This window comes from Lissotriton helveticus, chromosome 9 (assembly GCF_964261635.1).
Source record: "Lissotriton helveticus chromosome 9, aLisHel1.1, whole genome shotgun sequence".
Lineage (NCBI taxonomy): Eukaryota > Metazoa > Chordata > Amphibia > Caudata > Salamandridae > Lissotriton > Lissotriton helveticus.
In genome coordinates, this window is record NC_136070.1 from 1,224,873,567 (window position 1) to 1,224,894,730 (window position 21,164).

The following is a 21,164-nucleotide window of genomic DNA, read 5'->3' on the forward strand; positions in this document are numbered from 1 at the left end:
CTCGGTGTGTTGTCGCTCAGGTTCCCAGGCTCGGTGTGTTGTCGCTCAGGTTCCCAGGCTCGGTGTGTTGTCGCTCAGGTCCCCAGGCTCGGTGTGTTGTCGCTCAGGTTCCCAGGCTCGGTGTGTTGTCGCTCAGGTTCCCAGGCTCGGTGTGTTGTCGCTCAGGTCCCCAGGCTCGGTGTGTTGTCGCTCAGGTCCCCAGGCTCGGTGTGTTGTCGCTCAGGTTCCCAGGCTCGGTGTGCTGTAGCTCAGGTTCCCAGGCTCGGTGTGCTGTCGCTCAGGTTCCCAGGCTCGGTGTGCTGTCGCTCAGGTTCCCAGGCTCGGTGTGCTGTGGCTCAGGTTCCCAGGCTCAGTGTGCTGTCGCTCAGGTTCCCAGGCTCGGTGTGCTGTCGCTCAGGTTCCCAGGCTCGGTGTGCTGTCACTCAGGTTCCCTGGCTTTGTATGCTGGAGCTCAGGATCCCAGGCTCTGTATGCTGTCGCTCAGGTTCCCAGACTCTGTGTGCTGTCGCTCGGGTTCCCTGGCTCTGTATGCTGTAGCTCAGGTTCCCAGGCTCGGTGTGCTGTAGCTCAGGTTCCCAGGCTCGGTATGCTGAAGCTCAGGTTCCCAGGCTCGGTATGCTGAAGCTCAGGTTTCCAGGCTCGGTGTGCTGTAGCTCAGGTTTCCAGGCTCTGTATGCTGGAGCTCCGGATCCCAGGCTCTGTATGCTGTAGCTCAGGTTTCCAGGCTCAGTGTGCTGTAGCTTTGGTTCCCTGTCTCTCTATGCCGCAGCTCAGGTTCCCAGGTTCGGTGTGCTGTAGCTCAGGTCCCCAAGGTTCGGTATCCTTTGGATCAGGTTCCCACGCTCGGTATGCTGTAGCTCAGGTCCCCAAGGTTCGGTATCCTTTGGATCAGGTTCCCAGGCTCGGTATGCTGTAGCTCAGGTTCCCAGGCTCGGTATCCTGTGGGTCAGGTTCCCAGGCTCAGTATGCTGTAGTTCAACTTCCTGGGCTCGGTGAGCTCTAGCTCAGTTTCCCAGCCTCGGTATGCTGTGGATCAGATTCCTCAGGCTCGGTATCCTGTGGGTCAGGTCCTAAGGCTCAGTCTGCTGTAGCTCAGGTTCCCAGGCTCGGTATGCTGTAGCTCAGGTTCCCCAGGCTCGGTATCCTGTGGGTCAGGTTCCCAGGCTCAGTATGCTGTAGCTCAGGTTCCCATGCTCGGTATGCTGTGGATCTGGTTCCCCAGGCTCGGTATCCTGTAGCTCCGATCCCCTGTAGCTCTGGTCCCCGAGCTCAGTATGCTGTAGCTCAGGTTCCCGGGCTCGGTGTGCTGTACCTTAGGTTCCCAGGCCCGGTGTGCTGTACCTTAGGTTCCCAGGCCCGGTGTGCTGTACCTCAGGTTCCCAGGCCCGGTGTGCTGTACCTCAGGTTCCCAGGCCCGGTGTGCTGTACCTCAGGTTCCCAGGCCCGGTGTGCTGTACCTCAGGTTCCCAGGCCCGGTGTGCTGTACCTCAGGTTCCCAGGCCCGGTGTGCTGTACCTCAGGTTCCCAGGCCCGGTGTGCTGTAGCTCAGGTTCCCAGGCTCGGTGTGCTGTAGCTCAGGTTCCCAGGCTCGATGTGCTGTAGCTCAGGTTCCCAGGCTCGGTATGCTGAATCTCAGGTTCCCAGGCTTGGTACACTGTAGCTCAGGTCCCCAAGGTTCGGTACACTGTAGCTCAGGTCCCCAAGGTTCGGTATCCTTTGGATCCGGTTCCTAGGCTCGGTGTGCTGTAGCTCAGGTCTCCAAGATTCGGTTTCCTTTGGATCAGGTTCCCAGGCTCGGTGTGCTGTAGCTCAGGTCCCCAAGGGTCGATATCCTTTGGATCAGGTTCCCAGGCTCGGTATGCTGTAGCTCGGGTCTCCAAGGTTCATTATCCTTTGGATCAGGTTCCCAGGCTCGGTATCCTGTAGCTCGGGTTCCCAGGCTCTGTATGCTGTAGCTCAGGTTCCCAGGCTCGATATGCTGTAGCTCAGGTTCCCCAGGCTCGGTATCCTGTGAGTCAGGTTCCCAGGCACAGTATGCTGTAGTTCAACTTCCTGGGCTCGATGTGCTCTTGCTCAGTTTTCCAGCATCGGTATGCTGTGGATCAGGTTCCTCAGGCTCGGTATCCTGTGGGTCAGGTCCCAAGGCTCAGTGTGCTGTAGTTCAGGTTCCCAGGCTCGGTATGCTGTAGCTCAGGTTCCCAGGCTTGGTATCCTGTAGCTCTGATCCCCTGTAGCTCCGGTCCCCGGGCTCAGTATGCTGTAGCTCAGGTTCCCGGGCTCGGTATGCAGTAGCTCAGGTTTCCAGGCCCGGTATGCTGTGGATCAGGTTCCCCAGGCTCGGTATCCTGTAGCTCCGATCCCCTGTAGCTCCGGTCCCAGGGCTCAGTATGCTGTAGCTCAGGTTCCCGGGCTCGGTATGCAGTAGCTCAGGTTTTCAGGCCGGGTGTGCTGTACCTCAGGTTCCCAGGCCCGGTGTGCTGTACCTCAGGTTCCCAGGCCCGGTGTGCTGTACCTCCGGTTCCCAGGCTCGGTGTGCTGTAGCTCAGGTTCCCAGGCTCGATGTGCTGTAGCTCAGGTTCCCAGGCTCGGTATGCTGTGGATCAGGTTCCCCAGGCTCGGTATCCTGTAGCTCCGATCCCCTGTAGCTCCGGTCCCCGGGCTCAGTATGCTGTAGCTCAGGTTCCCGGGCTCGGTATGCAGTAGCTCAGGTTTCCAGGCCCGGTGTGCTGTACCTCAGGTTCCCAGGCCCGGTGTGCTGTACCTCAGGTTCCCAGGCCCGGTGAGCTGTACCTCCGGTTCCCAGGCTCGGTGTGCTGTAGCTCAGGTTCCCAGGATCGATGTGCTGTAGCTCAGGTTCCCAGGCTCGATGTGCTGTAGCTCATGTTCCCAGGCTTGGTATGCTGAATCTCAGGTTCCCAGGCTCGGTACACTGTAGCTCAGGTTTCCAGGCTTGGGATGCTGTAGCTCAGGTTTCCAGGCTCGGTACACTGTAGCTCGGGTTCCCAGGCTCTGTATGCTGTAGCTCAGGTTCCAGAGCTCGGTACACTGTAGCTCAGGTTCCCGGGCTCGGTACACTGTAGCTCGGGTTCCCAGGCTCTGTATGCTGTAGCTCAGGTTCCAGAGCTCGGTACACTGTAGCTCAGGTTCCCGGGCTCGGTACACTGTAGCTCGGGTTCCCAGGCTCTGTATGCTGTAGCTCGGGTTCCCAGGCTCTGTATGCTGTAGCTCAGGTTCCCGGGCTCTGTACACTGTAGCTCAGGTTCCCGGGCTCGGTACACTGTAGCTCAGGTTCCCGGGCTCGGTACACTGTAGCTCAGGTTCCCGGGCTCGGTACGCGGTGGATCAGGTTCCCAGGCTCGGTACGCGGTGGATCAGGTTCCCAGGCTCGGTATGCGGTGGATCAGGTTCCCAGGCTCGCTATGAGGTGGACAAGGTTCCCAGGCTCGGTATGTGGTGGATCAGGTTTCCAGGCTCAGTATGCAGTGGATCAGGTCCCCTGGCTCTGTGCTGTGAATTTGGGTCTCGGGCTCTGTGCTGTGAATTAAGGTCTCAGGCTCTGTGCTGTGAATTAGGGTATCAGGCTCTGTATGTTTTGGATCAGGTTCCCTGGCTCGGTGTGCTGCTCCAGATGTCTGTACTACTCGAACTCCAAATCGTGTCTAGTGATTGCTAGGATTCGTGTTCCCTGGTTCAGTGTGCTTCCACTTGAGACTGCATACTCTGTGCTGCTGCAAAAGATCACTGGCTCGGTCTTCTGCTGCTTAGATTGCCTACATCTGTTTATTTTGAAAGTTTTATATAGCGCGAACAAGATCTTTGCAGATAACAGAGCGCTTTACAGAGGCAGGTGTAATCATCATCAAGATCATCACGTTCCATTACATAGCAAAAATATTAAGTATAGTACAGGTATGAGGTAGCCAGGCATAGTAGGAGCATATGACAACAAAAACGCTGTGATTATACAGAGATGGAGAGAAAAAAAAAAAAGGATCTAAGCATTTCATACTAATATAGGTCAAAATCATCATCATCAAGATCATCACGCTCCAGTACATAGCAAAAATATTACGTATAGTACAGGTATGAGGTAGCCAGGCATAGTGGGAGCGTATGACAACAAAAACGCCGTGATTATACAGAGATGGAGAAAAAAAGGATCTAAGCATTTCAGACTAATATAGGTCACAACACCCGTGCAGAGGAATATATAGGCTATATCATAATAAAATGCTGGAGTACTGTTCGCAGTGTAAGTCAAACGCATTGTTCAAGTGTATTTAGCCATAAGGATACTTTTGACTTATTTCTTAAAAAGAAGGGAGGAGGAGATGAGCCTCGTTTCAGGAGGGAGTGCGTTCCAGATCCTGGGCGCCATTCCATAGAAGGAGCGTTTGTAAGTTTTTTCCTTCCGGAATCTTCGCGGTTTCAGCAGAAGATTGTTTGAGCTCCTGGTAGTTCTGGACCCCCCGGAAATTGTCAACTTCTGAGTGAGGTAGCTGGGTGATTTCAGGTGTATAGCCTTGTGCGTCATGCAGGCAATTTTCAGCTGTATTCTGGCTTCAAGAGGCAGCCAGTTCAAGGATTTGAAGTCCGGGGAGATATGCGAGTGTTTTTTTGATCCAGTGATGTCTCGCTGCCGCATTTAGTGACGCTCTGAGGGGTGCAGTTGTCATTAGGGGGAGGCCGCAGAGGGCCACGCTGCAGTAGTCTATGCGAGGAATGACCAGAGCTTGTACTGCTATTTGGAAGTCTTTTGCTGGAAGGAAAGGTTTCAGTTTCCTCAAGGTATTTATTTGGAAGTTCGCCCCCTTGGTAGCTTTGCTGATATGCTGCTGCATGTTGAGGTTGGTGTCAAGTGTTATGCCTAAGGATTTTGCTGAGTCCACGATGGTCGGTTGGACATTGAGTGCTGTTAGGTGTTTAAGCCATGTTTGTGCGGAAGATATTTTCGAGGGAGGTGAGATTAGGAGGAACTCAGTCTTCATAGCATTGAGTTTGAGGTGGTTGTCGGCCAGCCAGGATTGGGTGCTTCTGATCGTTGAGTTCAGACTCAGGATGTCGTTGGGGGAATGTAACTTGAGATATATTTGAGTGTCATCGGCGTACATGTGAAAGTGTACATTTGATGTTTGTAGCAGGGTGGTGAGAGGCTCCATAACTAGGTTGAACAAAGTAGGGGATAGGCAGGATCCTTGAGGGACACCTAACGACACCGGAACTGGGGAAGACATCAGGTTTTTGCTCTTGAATTTTTGAGACCGGTTGTGTAGGAAAGAAGTGAACCAGCGAAGCACAGTCCCAGAGAAGCCATTTCTTGTCTTTAGGAGATCGAGTAAGTTCTCATGTTTCACTGTGTCAAATGCTGACGAAAGATCAAGAAGGATGAGGAGGCAGGTATTATTTTGATCTAGGATTTGGATGGCATCGTCAATTATGTGAGTCATAGCCGTTTCAGTGCTGTGCCCGCTTCTCAAACTCGCTCTGTGTGCTATTTCTGCGTAGATTCCATGGTTCCTTAGTACAGTCTCTTGTTGCTACTGTAGTTTGCAGGCTTGGTATACTATGGCTAAAGTTCCCTGGCTTTTTGTTGTGAATTAGGTTCCCAACCCGGTATGCTGTAGCCCCAGGTCCCCAGGCTCGGTATCCTTTGGATCAGGTTCCCAGGCTCGATATGCAGTGGATCAGGTCCCCAAGGTTCGGTGTGCTGTAGCTCAGGTCCCCAAGGTTCGGTATCCTTTGGATCAGGTTCCCAGGCTCGGTATGCTGCAGCTCAGGTCCCCAAGGTTCAGTATCCTTTGGATCAGGTTCCCAGGCTCGATATGCAGTGGATCAGGTCCCCAAGGTTCGGTATCCTTTGGATCAGGTTCCCAGGCTCGATATGCAGTGGATCAGGTCCCCAAGGTTCGGTGTGCTGTAGCTCAGGTCCCCCAGGCTCGGTATCCTTTGGATCAGGTTCCGAGGCTCGATATGCAGTGGATCAGGTCCCCAAGGTTCGGTGTGCTGTAGCTCAGGTCCCCAAGGTTCGGTATCCTTTGGATCAGGTTCCCAGGCTCGGTATGCTGTAGCTCAGGTCCCCAAGGTTCGGTATCCTGTGAGTCAGGTTCCCAGGCTCAGTATGCTGTAGTTCAACTTCCTGGGCTCGGTGTGCTCTTGCTCAGTTTCCCAGCCTCGGTATGCTGTGGATCAGGTTCCTCAGGCTCGGTATCCTGTGGGTCAGGTCCCAAGGCTCAGTGTGCTGTAGTTCAGGTTCCCAGGCTCGGTATGCTGTAGCTCAGGTTCCCAGGCTCGGTATGCTGTGGATCAGGTTCCCCAGGCTCGGTATCCTGTAGCTCCGATCCCCTGTAGCTCCGATCCCCTGTAGCTCCGATCCCCTGTAGCTCCGATCCCCTGTAGCTCCGGTCCCCTGTAGCTCCGGTCCCCGGGCTCAGTATGCTGTAGCTCAGGTTCCCGGGCTCGGCATGCAGTAGCTCAGGTTTCCAGGCCCGGTGTGCTGTACCTCAGATTCCCAGGCCCGGTGTGCTGTACCTCAGGTTCCCAGGCCCGGTGTGCTGTACCTCAGGTTCCCAGGCCCGGTGTGCTGTACCTCAGGTTCCCAGGCCTGGTGAGCTGTAGCTCAGGTTCCCAGGCCTGGTGAGCTGTAGCTCAGGTTCCCAGGCTCGGTGTGCTGTAGCTCAGGTTCCCAGGCTCGATGTGCTGTAGCTCAGGTTCTCAGGCTCGGTGTGCTGTAGCTCAGGTTTCCAGGCTCGGTATGCTGTAGCTCAGGTTCCCGGGCTCAGTACACTGTATCTCGGGTTCCCAGGCTCTGTATGCTGTAGCTCAGGTTCCAGGGCTCGGTACACTGTAGCTCAGGTTCCCGGGCTCGGTACACTGTAGCTCGGGTTCCCAGGCTCTGTATGCTGTAGCTCAGGTTCCCGGGCTCTGTACACTGTAGCTCAGGTTCCCGGGCTCGGTACACTGTAGCTCAGGTTCCCGGGCTCGGTACGCGGTGGATCAGGTTCCCAGGCTTGGTATGCGGTGGATCAGGTTCCCAGGCTCGGTATGCGGTGGATCAGGTTCCCAGGCTCGGTATGCGGTGGACAAGGTTCCCTGGCTCGGTATGTGGTGGATCAGGTTTCCAGGCTCAGTATGCAGTGGATCAGGTCCCCTGGCTCTGTGCTGTGAATTTGGGTCTCGGGCTCTGTGCTGTGAATTAGGGTATCAGGCTCTGTATGTTTTGGATCAGGTTCCCTGGCTCGGTGTGCTGCTCCAGATGTCTGTACTACTCGAACTCCAAATCGTGTGTAGTGATTGCTAGGATTCGTGTTCCCTGGTTCAGTGTGCTTCCACTTGAGACTGCATACTCTGTGCTGCTGCAAAAGATCACTGGCTCGGTCTTCTGCTGCTTAGATTGCCTACATCTGTTTGAAATTGCAGCTTCTCAAACTCGCTCTGTGTGCTATTTCTGCGTAGATTCCATGGTTCCTTAGTACAGTCTCTTGTTGCTACTGTAGTTTGCAGGCTTGGTATACTATGGCTAAAGTTCCCTGGCTTTTTGTTGTGAATTTGGTTCCCAACCCCGGTATGCTGTAGCCCCAGGTCCACAAGGTTCGGTATCCTTTGGATCAGGTTCCCAGGCTCGGTATGCTGTAGCTCAGGTCCCCAAGGTTCAGTATCCTTTGGATCAGGTTCCCAGGCTCGATATGCAGTGGATCAGGTCCCCAAGGTTAAGTGTGCTGTAGCTCAGGTCCCCAAGGGTCGATATCCTTTGGATCAGGTTCCCAGGCTCTGTATGCTGTAGCTCAGGTCCCCAAGGTTCAGTATCCTTTGGATCAGGTTCCCAGGCTCGATATGCAGTGGATCAGGTCCCCAAGGTTCGGTATCCTTTGGATCAGGTTTCTAGGCTCGGTATGCTGTAGCTCAGGTCCCCAAGGTTCAGTATCCTTTGAATCAGGTTCCCAGGCTCGATATGCAGTGGATCGGGTCCCCAAGGTTCAGTATCCTTTGGATCAGGTTCCCAGGCTCGGTATGCTGTAGCTCAGGTCCCCAAGGTTCAGAATCCTTTGGATCAGGTTCCCAGGCTCGATATGCAGTGGATCAGGTCCCCAAGGTTCGGTATCCTTTGGATCAGGTTCCCAGGCTCGGTATGCTGTAGCTCTGGTCCCCAAGGTTTGGTATCCTTTGGATCAGGTTCCCAGGCTTGGTATGCTGTAGCTCAGGCCCCCAAGGTTCGGTATCCTTTGGATCAGGTTCCCAGGCTCGGTATGCTGTAGCTCAGGTCCCCAAGGTTCAGTATCCTTTGGATCAGGTTCCCTGGCTCGGTATGCTGTAGCTCAGGTCCCCAAGGTTCGGTATCCTTTGGATCAGGTTCCCGGGCTCGGTATGCTGTAGTTCAGGTCTCCAAGGTTCGGTATCCTTTGGATCAGGTTCCCAGGCTCGGTATGCTGTAGCTCAGGTCCCCAAGGTTCAGTATCCTTTGGATCAGGTTCCCAGGCTCGATATGCAGTGGATCAGGTCCCCAAGGTTCGGTATCCTTTGGATCAGGTTCCCAGGCTCGGTATGCTGTAGTTCTGGTCCCCAAGGTTCGGTATCCTTTGGATCAGGTTCCCAGGCTTGGTATGCTGTAGCTCAGGCCCCCAAGGTTCGGTATCCTTTGGATCAGGTTCCCAGGCTCGGTATGCTGTAGCTCAGGTCCCCAAGGTTCGGTATCCTTTGGATCAGGTACCCAGGCTCGGTATGCTGTAGCTCAGGTCCCCAAGGTTCGGTATCCTTTGGATCAGGTTCCCGGGCTCGGTATGCTGTAGTTCAGGTCTCCAAGGTTCGGTATCCTTTGGATCAGGTACCCAGGCTCGGTATGCTGTAGCTCAGGTCCCCAAGGTTCAGTATCCTTTGGATCAGGTTCCCGGGCTCGGTATGCTGTAGTTCAGGTCTCCAAGGTTCGGTATCCTTTGGATCAGGTTTCCAGGCTCAGTATGCGGTGGATCAGGTTCCTAGTCCTGATCAGGGTCATGATTCCCTGTGCTCAGCCGTTCTGAATACCACATCGTGTTTTGTTGCTGCTCAGGTTAACTGTCCGCGCGCTATTGGTTGCTCAGGTGCCACGGTCCTCTCTACTCCTTCTACGACTGTCTATTGCTGTGTGACTGCTCAGTCTCACTAGTATTGAACTGCTACTGTGCAGGTTCCTTGTTCCTCTTTATCCCAGCTCTGATGCCCATTGGGAAGTCTTGCGGGTCTTGCACTGATGCTCCCCTGTCTTCTGGTGCTGTTGCTCAGGTTCTTGCATTATGTGCTGCTGATTGGCATCTGTTGTCTTCTTCTTGGACTCCTGTGGTCCATGTTCTGCTGCTACCCAGTTTCACCAGTTCATTGCCAAGTTGCTGCTGAAGGTCCCAGGACCTTATAGCTCAGTTCCTCAATATGGTTGCACACTCCAGAATAAACCCAAACTATCCCATTTAAAAAACAGTATTGGGAAATATAAAACACAAGAGTTCAGTGTGGCGTTTTTTTTTCTTTAACCAAATGGGAAATGCTTGCTATGCCAAGTATGACAAGCTTAGTGATCTTAGGTAATGTATTGTACCATATAACGCATACTACTTCAATTGTTTTAAAATGGCTAATACAGTAATGCAAAAAACTTGAAGTTTGCTTTTCCGGTCATGTGGTCAACATCCTCTTCATTGGACTTTCTGTGGCAGTGCAAGAATGTATATGACGGGAAGAACCAGATGGAATCCATTTTGTAGAATGTACCTATACCTTAGAGTCTGGTTTTGAGTTGAGGGATACTGGAGAAGCGTCTGATCTCTAGAGGGATTGCTAAAGTAAGGAACTAATCCGCTCTTGGAATTTCCACCAAGTGGAAACACCACTCTATTTTAGAACCTTCATGATCTTTGTAGCTTATTATCTAGATGTCTCGGAGATATGTAAAGACGGTTTATAGGTTTTTACCTATTCTAATTCAAGATATATATTTCTCTTCCTAGTGGGTAACCAAGTGTATAAATCAGTTAAATTGACAACTTTGTAAAAAAAAAAAGGGTGATAATGGTATATTGTTATACATCTGGGTGTTTAAAATGGCAATTTGTAACGTGTAGAAGAAATGTCCTAGGGCTAACATGATACTACCGGGGCAATTGCAGACCTACATGCAGCGCGCTCAGCGTTATCTAGACATGCTAATCACTCTATTAACCACCTTCAGGTGATCAAGGGTTTACTCTGGTCTTCAGCAGGTTGCCCACTCTTCTTCGTCTCACTGGAGATGGAAAGTTGCCAGCAGGCAGTCTGTGCTAGGTAAACTGTAATCGGTCCAGACCAGAACGATTGGCCCAACTTTGGTACCTATGGGCGAGAGAAGGTGCTTTGACTACCAAAGACCAAATTAGGATATACTTTGGCTGGTCTCCTGGTTCACTGTGTGCTTCACAGCTGTCGGAAGCAAAGGGCACCACAGAATGTTGTAAGAAGTGACGGAAGAAGGGTTCCACCATCTTGTATTATGTTTGCAAGAGCTCACGCGGGGCGAAGATGCTCAGAGTTAAAGAAAATCCTCTTGGTATAGATCTGGGTAGTGGTAGACAAAGCAGGCTGTGCACAGGGGTTTCTCGTGGTTGACTCCCCTCAACGGGGTTTCTTGAAGTCAAAATACATGTGAAAGGTTACTGGTTAGAAATTGTTTAAACCTCTCAGCATGAGCAATCGTACAACAACTTTAAAAAAAAATGCAGGCTGTGCAAACTGAATTTGTTTTCGAGGCAATGTGCAGAATAGACTATTTTGAAAACCATTAAAGGTTGGGGAATGGGTACCATAGCAGCAACAATTCTGTCATGATCAAAGTTTCCAAAAGAACTTGTTCAAGGTGATCAGGTTCTGTTCAGCTGGCGATTTCTTTGTGATGGCCTTTTCTGTGTAATTCAGGTGTAATTGGTGAGTAATAGTTAAATAACTGTTTAAACATTCTTATGATTACCGATAACGTAATTTTTTTTACCAAATAGCGATACCTAGGAGGTCACAAATCGACCCACTTCTTGAATATTAATGAGGTGGGTCAGAATTTGCGATCCATTAATAATCGCTGTCATCACAGGGATGGTGGCTTGCTGGGGTCAGCAGACTGTCATGTTTGTAATTGTTTCTTAATAAAGCAGTCTTTTTTTCTAAATGTTTTACAAGACGGGAAGCGTTTGGAAAAAAAAAAGAATTTTTAAGGTTTTTTTTAATTTTTTTTTTAGGAGTAGGAAGTGGTCCATAGGACCACTGCCTGCTCTCAAGAAATATTTTTTTAAACATTCTCAAGAGAAGAGGTCCCACAGGGACCTCCAGGGTTGCCACCACTTTAGAATTGGTGGTAAAGTATTAGTGTTTTGCAACCAGAATTTGGTCACAAAACATTAAAACATACTACTGTGATTCTGTATTTAGAAGGGACACCCAAAACATGTCTCTTCCAAATACCGAGTCGCAGATGCAAACTGAGATTCTGTAACAAGTTACTGAATCGCATTTTGCCTTTTGTGCATTGTTAGATCTGGGGGTCTCTAGTTGGCAATGGTATTCACCTTTGTCCAAATAGGGACCCTTACTTCTAAGTCAGGATAAGGGGATTACACTCCTTAATAACCCCTGCTCACCCCCTTGGTAGCTTGGCACGAGCAGACAGGCTTATCTCAGAGGCAGTGCGATGATCCGGTAGCGATGCAAGAAGATGGTGCCCTTGATGCGGTGATGCGATGACGATGCGATGACTCCCTGGCAGCCTTGCGACGACTCTGTATTTTGGAGCCGCGACATGCCCTGCGACACGCTTCTTCGGTGATGCGATGGCGGCGCTCTCAACGGCGACACGCTTCTCCGGTGATGCGACAGCAGGCAGCTTCGATGAACACACGCTTCCAGGGAGACACGGCGAAGGCTCGCTTCTCCGGCGTTGCGATGATTTCAGCTGCGGCGGCGACACGCTTCTTCTCGATGCGTCGCACTTCCAGCTCCCAGCGGCACGCAAGTGACTGGAGTCAGGAGTCAGAATTCCCAGCAAGGAAATTCAGGAGAGAGCTGGAGGTGAAGTCCTTTGGCCCTGAGACTTCAGCAGGAGGCAAGCACAGTTCAAGCCCTTGGAGAATATTCTGTAGGTGAAAGTCCTTTACAAAGTTCCTTCTCCTTTCCCTTGGCAATGAAGCAACCACTGCAGGCCAACCCAGCAAACAGCACACTGGCAGAGGGGCAGTCCAACTCCTGAAGCTTCCTTGGTTCTTTGCCTTGGCAGAAAGGTTTCTTATTCCAGAAGTGATCTAATTTCTTGGGAGCAGGGTCCCAATACTTATACCTCAAAATCCTTTGTTCTCTGAAGGCAGAGAGGCCTCTGCATAGTTCAAACCAGTTCCTGAGCACTTTGTTGACATGACTCTCTACTTCCTTTCACTGTGTAGGGCATAGACATCAGCCGCCCCACAGGAGGTGGAGCCAGCACAGGGGAGGGCAGATACAGCTCTGGAGCACTCTGTTGACATGATTCCTCCTCTCCTTTCACAGTGCAGGGCAGATACATCAGACAAGTCACAGAGGGTGGAGCCAGCATTGTAGAGGGAAGGCCCAGCCCTATTCAGGTCCTAGGTGTAACTCCTCCCTCCCATCTAGATGCAGGTCTCTCTATTCACCACTGGGCTGCCCCAGCCTGTCTCCTGGAATTCCCCAGCCCTGTCACACACAAACCCAGACAAGGAATACACAACTCAGCAGAGGCGGGCTCAAATGGTTAGGTAAGCAAATACCTGCTCTCTAAAAGTGGTATTTGCAAACACAGAATATTAACATAAACTTTACTAAAAGATGTACTTTATTATTCTGAGTTCAGGCATACTAGATTCGAATTTCTACCTACCATGTTCCCTGAGTCAGTTAGGATTATAAGAATGTAATAATCTAACTGCCCATTCTAACCCGTTAGATCAGGTAGCCTTCAATAGGGAAAAACGAAAATGGCTGTAATTCACTATTAGAACATGCTACACACATCAGAGCATGTCCTACTTTATACTTACAATGCACCCTGCCCTTGGGCCTACCATATGAGTGTCTAACATGAAGCAAAGGGAAGGTTTAGGGACTGGCAAGTGGGTGCACTTGGCCAAGTCGACATGGCAGTGCTAGACTGCACACAGGCCTTGCAATGGCAGGCCTGAGACACACTTTACAAGCTGCTTATGTGGGTGGCACAACCAGTGCTGCAAGCCCACCAGCAGCATTTGATTTACAAGCCCTGGACACACATGGTTCACTGTACTAGGGGCTGACAGTAAATCAAATAACCCAATCATGGAATAACCAATCAGTACATTAATTTAACATAGGGAGCACTTGCACTGTGGCACTGATTAGCAGTGGCACAGTGCTCAAAGCATAAATCCAGCAAAACATATCAAAACAGAGGAGGCAATCCGTCAGAAATGGAAGGGAGACTCACTTCAATGATGTCAGGTCTAACCTGCATTAAAAAAAACTTTTTCGCTGTCACAAACCGGTGCAAATTTTGTTCCTGGAGAATTTTTTTTTTAATGGGAATTTATATATTCATTTTGTAAGAAACTGGATAACAATTACACATTCTAACAATTCTGCAGAGTAGTCGCTAATGGGACTTAACTCTGTTAGTGTCTAAAATATTTTCTCTTCTTATGGTCTAGTAACCCACTTTCCAGTATCAAAAACATAGCAGCCAATTTTTGGTTAATAAAAATAAGTAGGCCTGTGATGGCGTATCCGCTTGTTCGGATGCTTGTAGTGTTAGGGAAGGCCCCTGGCTTCATAGCAGGGGGAGGCTGGCGCCAGGCTCTGCACACAAAGGCCTGCTGGGGACCGCGGTTCCGCCTCCCTCAGAGAGGCTGTGGTATGACCTCTACTTACAGCGCCATCTTTGAAGGTTGACCCGCCTCCTAATTGTCCCCGCGGGCTACCGTCTGACAGTTTGATGAATGAGCTGTTCTGGAGGCTGGAAATGAACTGGTGTGACTGCACCATGGACTCCCCACACATCCATTCCGAGCCGCACTGCATCATTTAATATGCGAGGAATATATTATTTTAAGATAAAGTATGAGACACGGTTGCTGATGAATTGATTTTTTTACTTGAAATGCAGGATCTCTAACTCCAGAAGGCGGCGAAGACTCTGGCGCCGACTTTCTCACACTTAAGCCACGTGGGCTGAAAAACACCCACAACCACTTAGGTTTTTTTTTTAAATTCAGATTTATATAGCGTGAACTCGACCCGAAGGTATTGGAGCACTTTACATGAGCACCGGTTACGTTACACAAGGACACATTAAGGCACGGGGAGATTAGGTGATTTGCCCAGAATCACAGGATGTGGACGTAACCCCAGGCTCGAACCCTGGTTTCCAGCACCAAAGTCTGCAATCTAGCTGTCAGACCACATCCTCTCCCCTCATCCTCTAGCTGCATGGCTTCATATTGTACTTAGAAAGATTAGTCTCTTCATAAGCATATTTACTGTTAACGGAGCTCAGACTCTCAGGTGTGTCTGAACTGCCACAGATAAAGCGAGAGTCCACTGAGGCACCCCAGATTGGATCTCTGGTGCGAAGTTGTAGTTACCCAAGCGTGATCATAGCACTGTACCTTAGTAACACGTTCATTAAATATAGGATATTTACTACATCACTAAACATTAAATACATGCCTATAGGTCCCAATAACTTATGTCCCAACAACCTATTCAGAAAGTATTGACAAAGCCCCTAGGTAGACACTGGAAGCCAGTCTCTTTTTCTTTGTCAGTGCTTGTTTTGTCACGCTTTTAGCAAAATATTGTTTGGGAGGCTGCAGAGCCCTCGTCAATAAAAAAAATAAAAAAAAATAAAAATGTGGGCCTCCGAAAACGCACATATCCATATTAGACACAGACAATGTAGGGTACTACTTTAAGAGGATGTAAAATTTGGGGAAAAAGATAGCTGTCACCCACAGTGAAGTTAGCCAATGGCTGAGGTGGACTAACCCTGTGTGACGCTGTATTCTGTAGTGGTTGGAAGACAAATGTATATGACACAACAGGCAAATGGATGAAGAGAGAGACTAGCTAGAATGTGTATATGCATATATATATATATATATATATATATATATATATATATATATATATATATATATGTATATATATATATATATATATATATATATGTATATATGTATATGCACATATATATATATATATATATATAATACACAATCCATATAACACTCTTTAAAAGCATTATAGAATACTACTTGAAATAAAAAATACTAAAGTAGCTTAAAACCTATGCATATTCTAACCACTTAAAATCTATTACAATGTATAATTATATATATAGTCACACCAGAGTTCCAATCTCATGTGCCTCATTTGACTCTTTATCTGCGGCAGTTCAGACACACCTTCGAGTCTGAGCTCCTTTAACAGAAAATATGCTTGCGAAGAGACTAATCTTTTTAGGGACTATTTGCCATCGTCTTTTACATACTCTGAGGACCTACTCTTTCCGAAAGACTTTGTTGTCTTATAAACACTCCACTAGTCATCTCAGTGTAATGTAGTTATTTTCTCGCAGCGCCAACTAACCCCCAGCAGTCCAAAGACACTATGACAAATGAATTGACTCCACTTGTAATGATGGGGAGATTAGTGATTTGTATTGTTGTAAGCACTTCATTTTGGTTTGTGATAGGACATGTTGTGGGGACATGCTCTTATACTCTACCTGTGTTGGCTTTACTCATCCCTGTATTCCTTAACTTCAGTTCTGAGTGATGTGCTTCTTACACCAGACCATACAGCCGCGCTCTTACGTGCTGGTAACATCTCGTCTGGTTAATGTTCTGCAATCAGCAATTTCTTTCTGGGATGTGATGGTGGGTGCACTCAGACCTTTGTCCAGAACACCTTAAAGATGTGCATAGTTAATTTGTGTCCAGGATCTGTCCAGGACTTACCCACTCTGTGCAATATGATGCTTACATCCACTGGACCAGTACAGCCTGGTGCTGCTAATTCTCATTTTAGCCTGGTTGAATCCTGGAACTTCCAGCCAACAGAGGTGTCATCTCACATGTAGGCACCTCATTTCAAAGGCAAATGGGGCCTTGGGCTCAGCAGTGATTTGTTAAAAGCCCAAGGATCAGCCAGAACCTTTCTCACTGGTGATCGTGATCTACCTGCCTAGGATGAGAGAGGAAGCAGAGATGTTCTACTGTAGCTATGAGCCAGGGAGGAGAGAATGGGGCAGATGCATAGGATTTGAGACCTCCACTTCACTCTCCTACTAGACTCCTACTTTCTGATCATCCGGGTGCTAATGATTACCATATCTTAATATCGGGAAACATCCTTTACAACGCAACTTTTACAACGCACTACCATTACGAAGCTACTTTTGCAACGCAAGTCATTACAATGAATTGCGCTGGAGGGCGCTCTAGGATAGGGAATAGTTTAATTACTATCCAACACCTTCCCTACTATCCACGGGGACTGGAGTTGGAATAGTAAATTAAACTATTCACTATCCAGCGCCCCCCAACGCAAGTCATTGTAATGACTAGCATTGTAAAACCTGCGTCGTAATGGCATGCGTTGTAAAAGCATGCGTTTTAGTGACATACATCCCTTAATATCCATTCCTGATGAATTTGAAGGGGAGGGTATTGGCTCCATATTACTTTCCTAAGCATTCATTTGAATATGCAAAACATGCAAATTTCAGTTAACAATTCTCCTTGTTTGCAGCAGCAAGTCGGAAGCCCGGGGACCCTCTAATAATCTCGGACATTAAGAAGGGAAGCGTCGCACACAGGTGAGTGGAGTATTTTACCTTCTGATGACTGTAGAGTCCCCTGGTTTCAACTTCTTTAAAGGGGTCATCCAGTAAAGGGACTTTACCTACTTCCGCATCACTGACAATGAGCATTCTAGAATGTTGCTTTGCTGTAGGACGTCTGCTTGGACATCATTTACCAAATGGACCCCTTAATATATTTATTTTCCGGAAATCAAATTATCCTTCCATCAAAGTTGGGCAACCCACAAATTTCTACTGAATTTTTAAAGACAGTCCCACACTGCCATTTAGACGTAAAAGAACATAAAGGTAAAATCCCATAACGAAATTTAAAATATAATGTGTTGGCTAGAGGGGGCTCAACCTCATCAAGGAAGGGTTCCTTAAAAAAATATATACTTTAAAATCAAGAAAAGCAGAAGCTAAGGATCCTGCTCCCTTTTGCCCAATATAGGAGGATGATTTAAATTGCCAATACAAACCCTTTAAAGCAGTCGTAGATACCCCACTAGAATTTGTGGTCATAGACCAGTTGCTCTTGTAAAGTAACTGAATGAAGGATTGCTTAATATGCCTTAACCATGGAATTCTTAGAGCGCCAGGTAACCTCAGAATATCCTGTAAACCCTGCTGATATGGAGAAACTTGGCGTACCCCAAATTCTGCAGCAAAATAAAAGCGGTGTAAGACTTATTTTTGCCCTAATCAGTCTCCCTTCCAGGCCTATATGCAGGGATATAAGCAGGGAACTAAAGGGGAAGGTTGGTCAAAGAGCGCATGAAGCTATTTTCTACTTTCTCCAATGAGCTGCAATCCTTGTAGCCTCAAAGTTTCACACCGTACTATGCAGCCTCCATAGCTTCCATATTATAGATTTCGCGTGCTGGAGAAAAGGGGCGAAATTGAGAACCCCTTTGAGACCTAGAGATTTCGCCAGAGTACTGTTAAAGCTTTAGCCTACACGTAACAATAAGTGGAGCCCGATCAAAATGTTTGGTAAGTGTAACTCCTAAATAATCAAAGTTTGGAGCTTGCTCCAAACGTACTCCATGGAGTTCAGGATTAGGCCTGTATGTTTACAGGGGTTACAAACCATATGCTTAGTCTTGCTCATGTTGACCTCTAAGCCCCTCCGTTTGCAGAACCACCCAAACGGAACTAAGGGCACTTGGAGCCCCATCGTAGAATTGGAAATCAGGAGGGTATTCTCCGTAAACAGGAGTGCCAGGATCCTAACATCAGCAAGGCTCGGTGCGTCATTCTCGCAGTTATCTATATACGCCACCAAACAATTAATAAATAACAAAAGTTAGGTTGGGGCAAGAACACTCCCCTACCAGACTCCCTAACTAACAGGGATAGCATCCGTAAGTTTACCTTGAGACCCACAGCGAACCTGTGCAACATTGCCAGTGTGTATCCTAATCAGAGCATCCAAGAGATATTTGGGGACAACCATGTCCTCCAGCACCTTCCAGAGAACTTCCCTAGAAAATAGGTCGAAGGCTGACCGGAGGTCAACTAACATCTCATATAGACAACTGCCCCCAAGCATAACGTATTTTCAATACAATAACTGGAGTCGGAACACTTTATCGATTGTACTAATTCCTTCCCTGAAGCTAGCTTGAAATGGTGTCAAAATGGCAACTTCCATAAGCCAATTGCGCAACCTACCCCGGATGACCCTACTGATGATTTTCTGTGCACTGCAATGAGGTTTATGGGCCTGTAGTTAGAGGGGAGGGACTTGGAACCCTTTTTTAAAATCGGAATTATCTCCTGCCTTGTTAAGTGTCATTGGTGCACCTTTCAAGATGGCGCCAAAGAACAAGACAAAATAAGGGCACCACATTTCCTTTTTGGTCCTGAATAAATCCACTGGGACTTTGTCCAAACCTGGGGTTTTATTTGGGATGATCCAATCCAGGACAGTCTCAACCTCTTAATTTGTAATGAGGTTGCTGGCATAATCAGAGAGAGTGAGTTGAAGATTAACTGGCTCAGTGGATTCCGGGTTGGTGGCAGCACCCCGGCGCCATTAGAAGAGAGACACTGCACAAGGCAGACCTGAGAGAATCGCTTTTTAAAATTTATGTTTTGTTTTCATTTGTATTATTTAATGCTTTTACTAAATTACTGTGGTTAAAGCGGTAATTCTGAAATTGATTTTCTTAAAAACGCTGTCGAGCGTTCATGCAGCTAAACGCATGCAGGGCAGCTGATTACTAGCGCCACTTGTTTTCTTACCTCAGTCAGCGGCCCCTCTGCCCCGTTCCATCGCGGCTCCTTGCCGATTGAGTGGAGGGCGGCTCACCTCCTGGTGCCGGCCTGGTGGTGAGAACGGGCGCCATATTGGGAGGAGTCAGAGAGCACTGGGACCTGAGGCAGCGATCCAGTCGCTCGAGGCTCCCTCCCATAAAACGATAGGGAGACGTCTTTCACTCGTGGATTCCGGGTTGGTGGCAGCACCCCGGCGCCATTAGAAGAGAGACACTGCACAAGGCAGACCTGAGAGAATCGCTTTTTAAAATTTATGTTTTGTTTGCATTTGTATTATTTAATGCTTTTACTAAATTACTGTGGTTAAAGCGGTAATTCTGAAATTGATTTTCTTAAAAACGCTGTCGAGCGTTCATGCAGCTAAACGCATGCAGGGCAGCTGATTACTAGCGCCACTTGTTTTCTTACCTCAGTCAGCGGCCCCTCTGCCCCGTTCCATCGCGGCTCCTTGCCGATTGAGTGGAGGGCGGCTCACCTCCTGGTGCCGGCCTGGTGGTGAGAACGGGCGCCATATTGGGAGGAGTCAGAGAGCACTGGGACCTGAGGCAGCGGTCCAGTCGCTCGAGGCTCCCTCCCATAAAACGATAGGGAGACGTCTTTCACTCGTGGATTCCGGGTTGGTGGCAGCACCCCGGCGCCATTAGAAGAGAGACACTGCACAAGGCAGACCTGAGAGAATCGCTTTTTAAAATTTGTTTTGTTTGCATTTGTATTATTTAATGCTTTTACTAAATTACTGTGGTTAAAGCGGTAATTCTGAAATTGATTTTCTTAAAAACGCTGTCGAGCGTTCATGCAGCTAAACGCATGCAGGGCAGCTGATTACTAGCGCCACTTGTTTTCTTACCTCAGTCAGCGGCCTCTCTGCCCCGTTCCATCGCGGCTCCTTGCCGATTGAGTGGAGGGCGGCTCACCTACCGCGGCTCCTGGTGCCGGCCTGGTGGTGAGAACGGGTGCCATATTGGGAGGAGTCAGAGCACTGGGACCTGAGGCAGCGGTCCAGTCGCTCGAGACTCCCTCACATAAAACGATAGGGAGACGTCTTTCACTCGTGGATTCCGGGTTGGTGGCAGCACCCCGGCGCCATTAGAAGAGAGACACTGCACAAGGCAGACCTGAGAGAATCGCTTTTTAAAATTTATGTTTTGTTTGCATTTGTATTATTTAATGCTTTTACTAAATTACTGTGGTTAAAGCGGTAATTCTGAAATTGATTTTCTTAAAAACGCTGTCGAGCGTTCATGCAGCTAAACGCATGCAGGGCAGCCGATTACAAGCGCCACTTGTTTTCTTACCTCAGTCAGCGGCACCTCTGCCCCGTTCCATCGCGGCTCCTTGCCGATTGAGTGGAGGGCGGCTCACCTACCGCGGCTCCTGGTGCCGGCCTGGTGGTGAGAACGGGCGCCATATTGGGAGGAGTCAGAGAGCACTGGGACCTGAGGCAGCGGTCCAGTCGCTCGAGACTCCCTCACATAAAACGTGATGTGTTGGAGGGAGCGCATCGGACGAGCGCAGCGGGCGCGACGGAGGCGCGCCGGAGTCGCGCTAGAGTCAAGCTCGTCTGCGCTCGTCCGCGAGCGTTCGGGGCTAGGGGCTAAGGACTCTGTTGGTCCCTACAGGTACACATCCGTTGAGTTACAAGCGTTAAGACCTACCTCTATTATGTGTCCCCCGTACCTCTTAATACGACGACACGAACATCCCGTCTTGGCATCAGTAACCCCGCTAACTTAATTGTAGATCCTGCCCCCAAGTATGCGGTGTTTAAAACTACACCAAGTACAACTTGCAACTTTAGGTGCATTTATCTAAACACCCGCTCTTTGATCAGACACCAGATGGATATATTTCTGTTACTAACCGATACAAAACCGGATATGTTGTTGTTAACCGAAACATGGCTCACCCCGGATTCTCTCCCGGATATTTTAGTTGCTTTACCTGCAGACTATTATATTCTGTCAGCAATTCGTCCGGCAGGTAAAGCGGGGGGAGGAGTGGCCATTATTGTTAACAAAAAACATCAACTTAGACAATTATCCTCTTT

General features: G+C 49.0%; 1 protein-coding gene across 2 annotated transcripts in view; it reads left to right on the forward strand.

Annotated features, from left to right (window-relative positions):
• GRIP2 (glutamate receptor interacting protein 2) overlaps positions 1 to 21,164 on the forward strand; it is a 476,068-nt gene that overhangs the window by 377,392 nt on the left and 77,512 nt on the right. For both annotated transcript variants that reach the window (XM_078661710.1, XM_078661711.1), the window contains exon 15: positions 16,783 to 16,849. In XM_078661710.1, the coding sequence (XP_078517836.1) occupies positions 16,783 to 16,849 (67 nt within the window). The remainder of the gene's footprint in view (positions 1 to 16,782; positions 16,850 to 21,164) is intronic.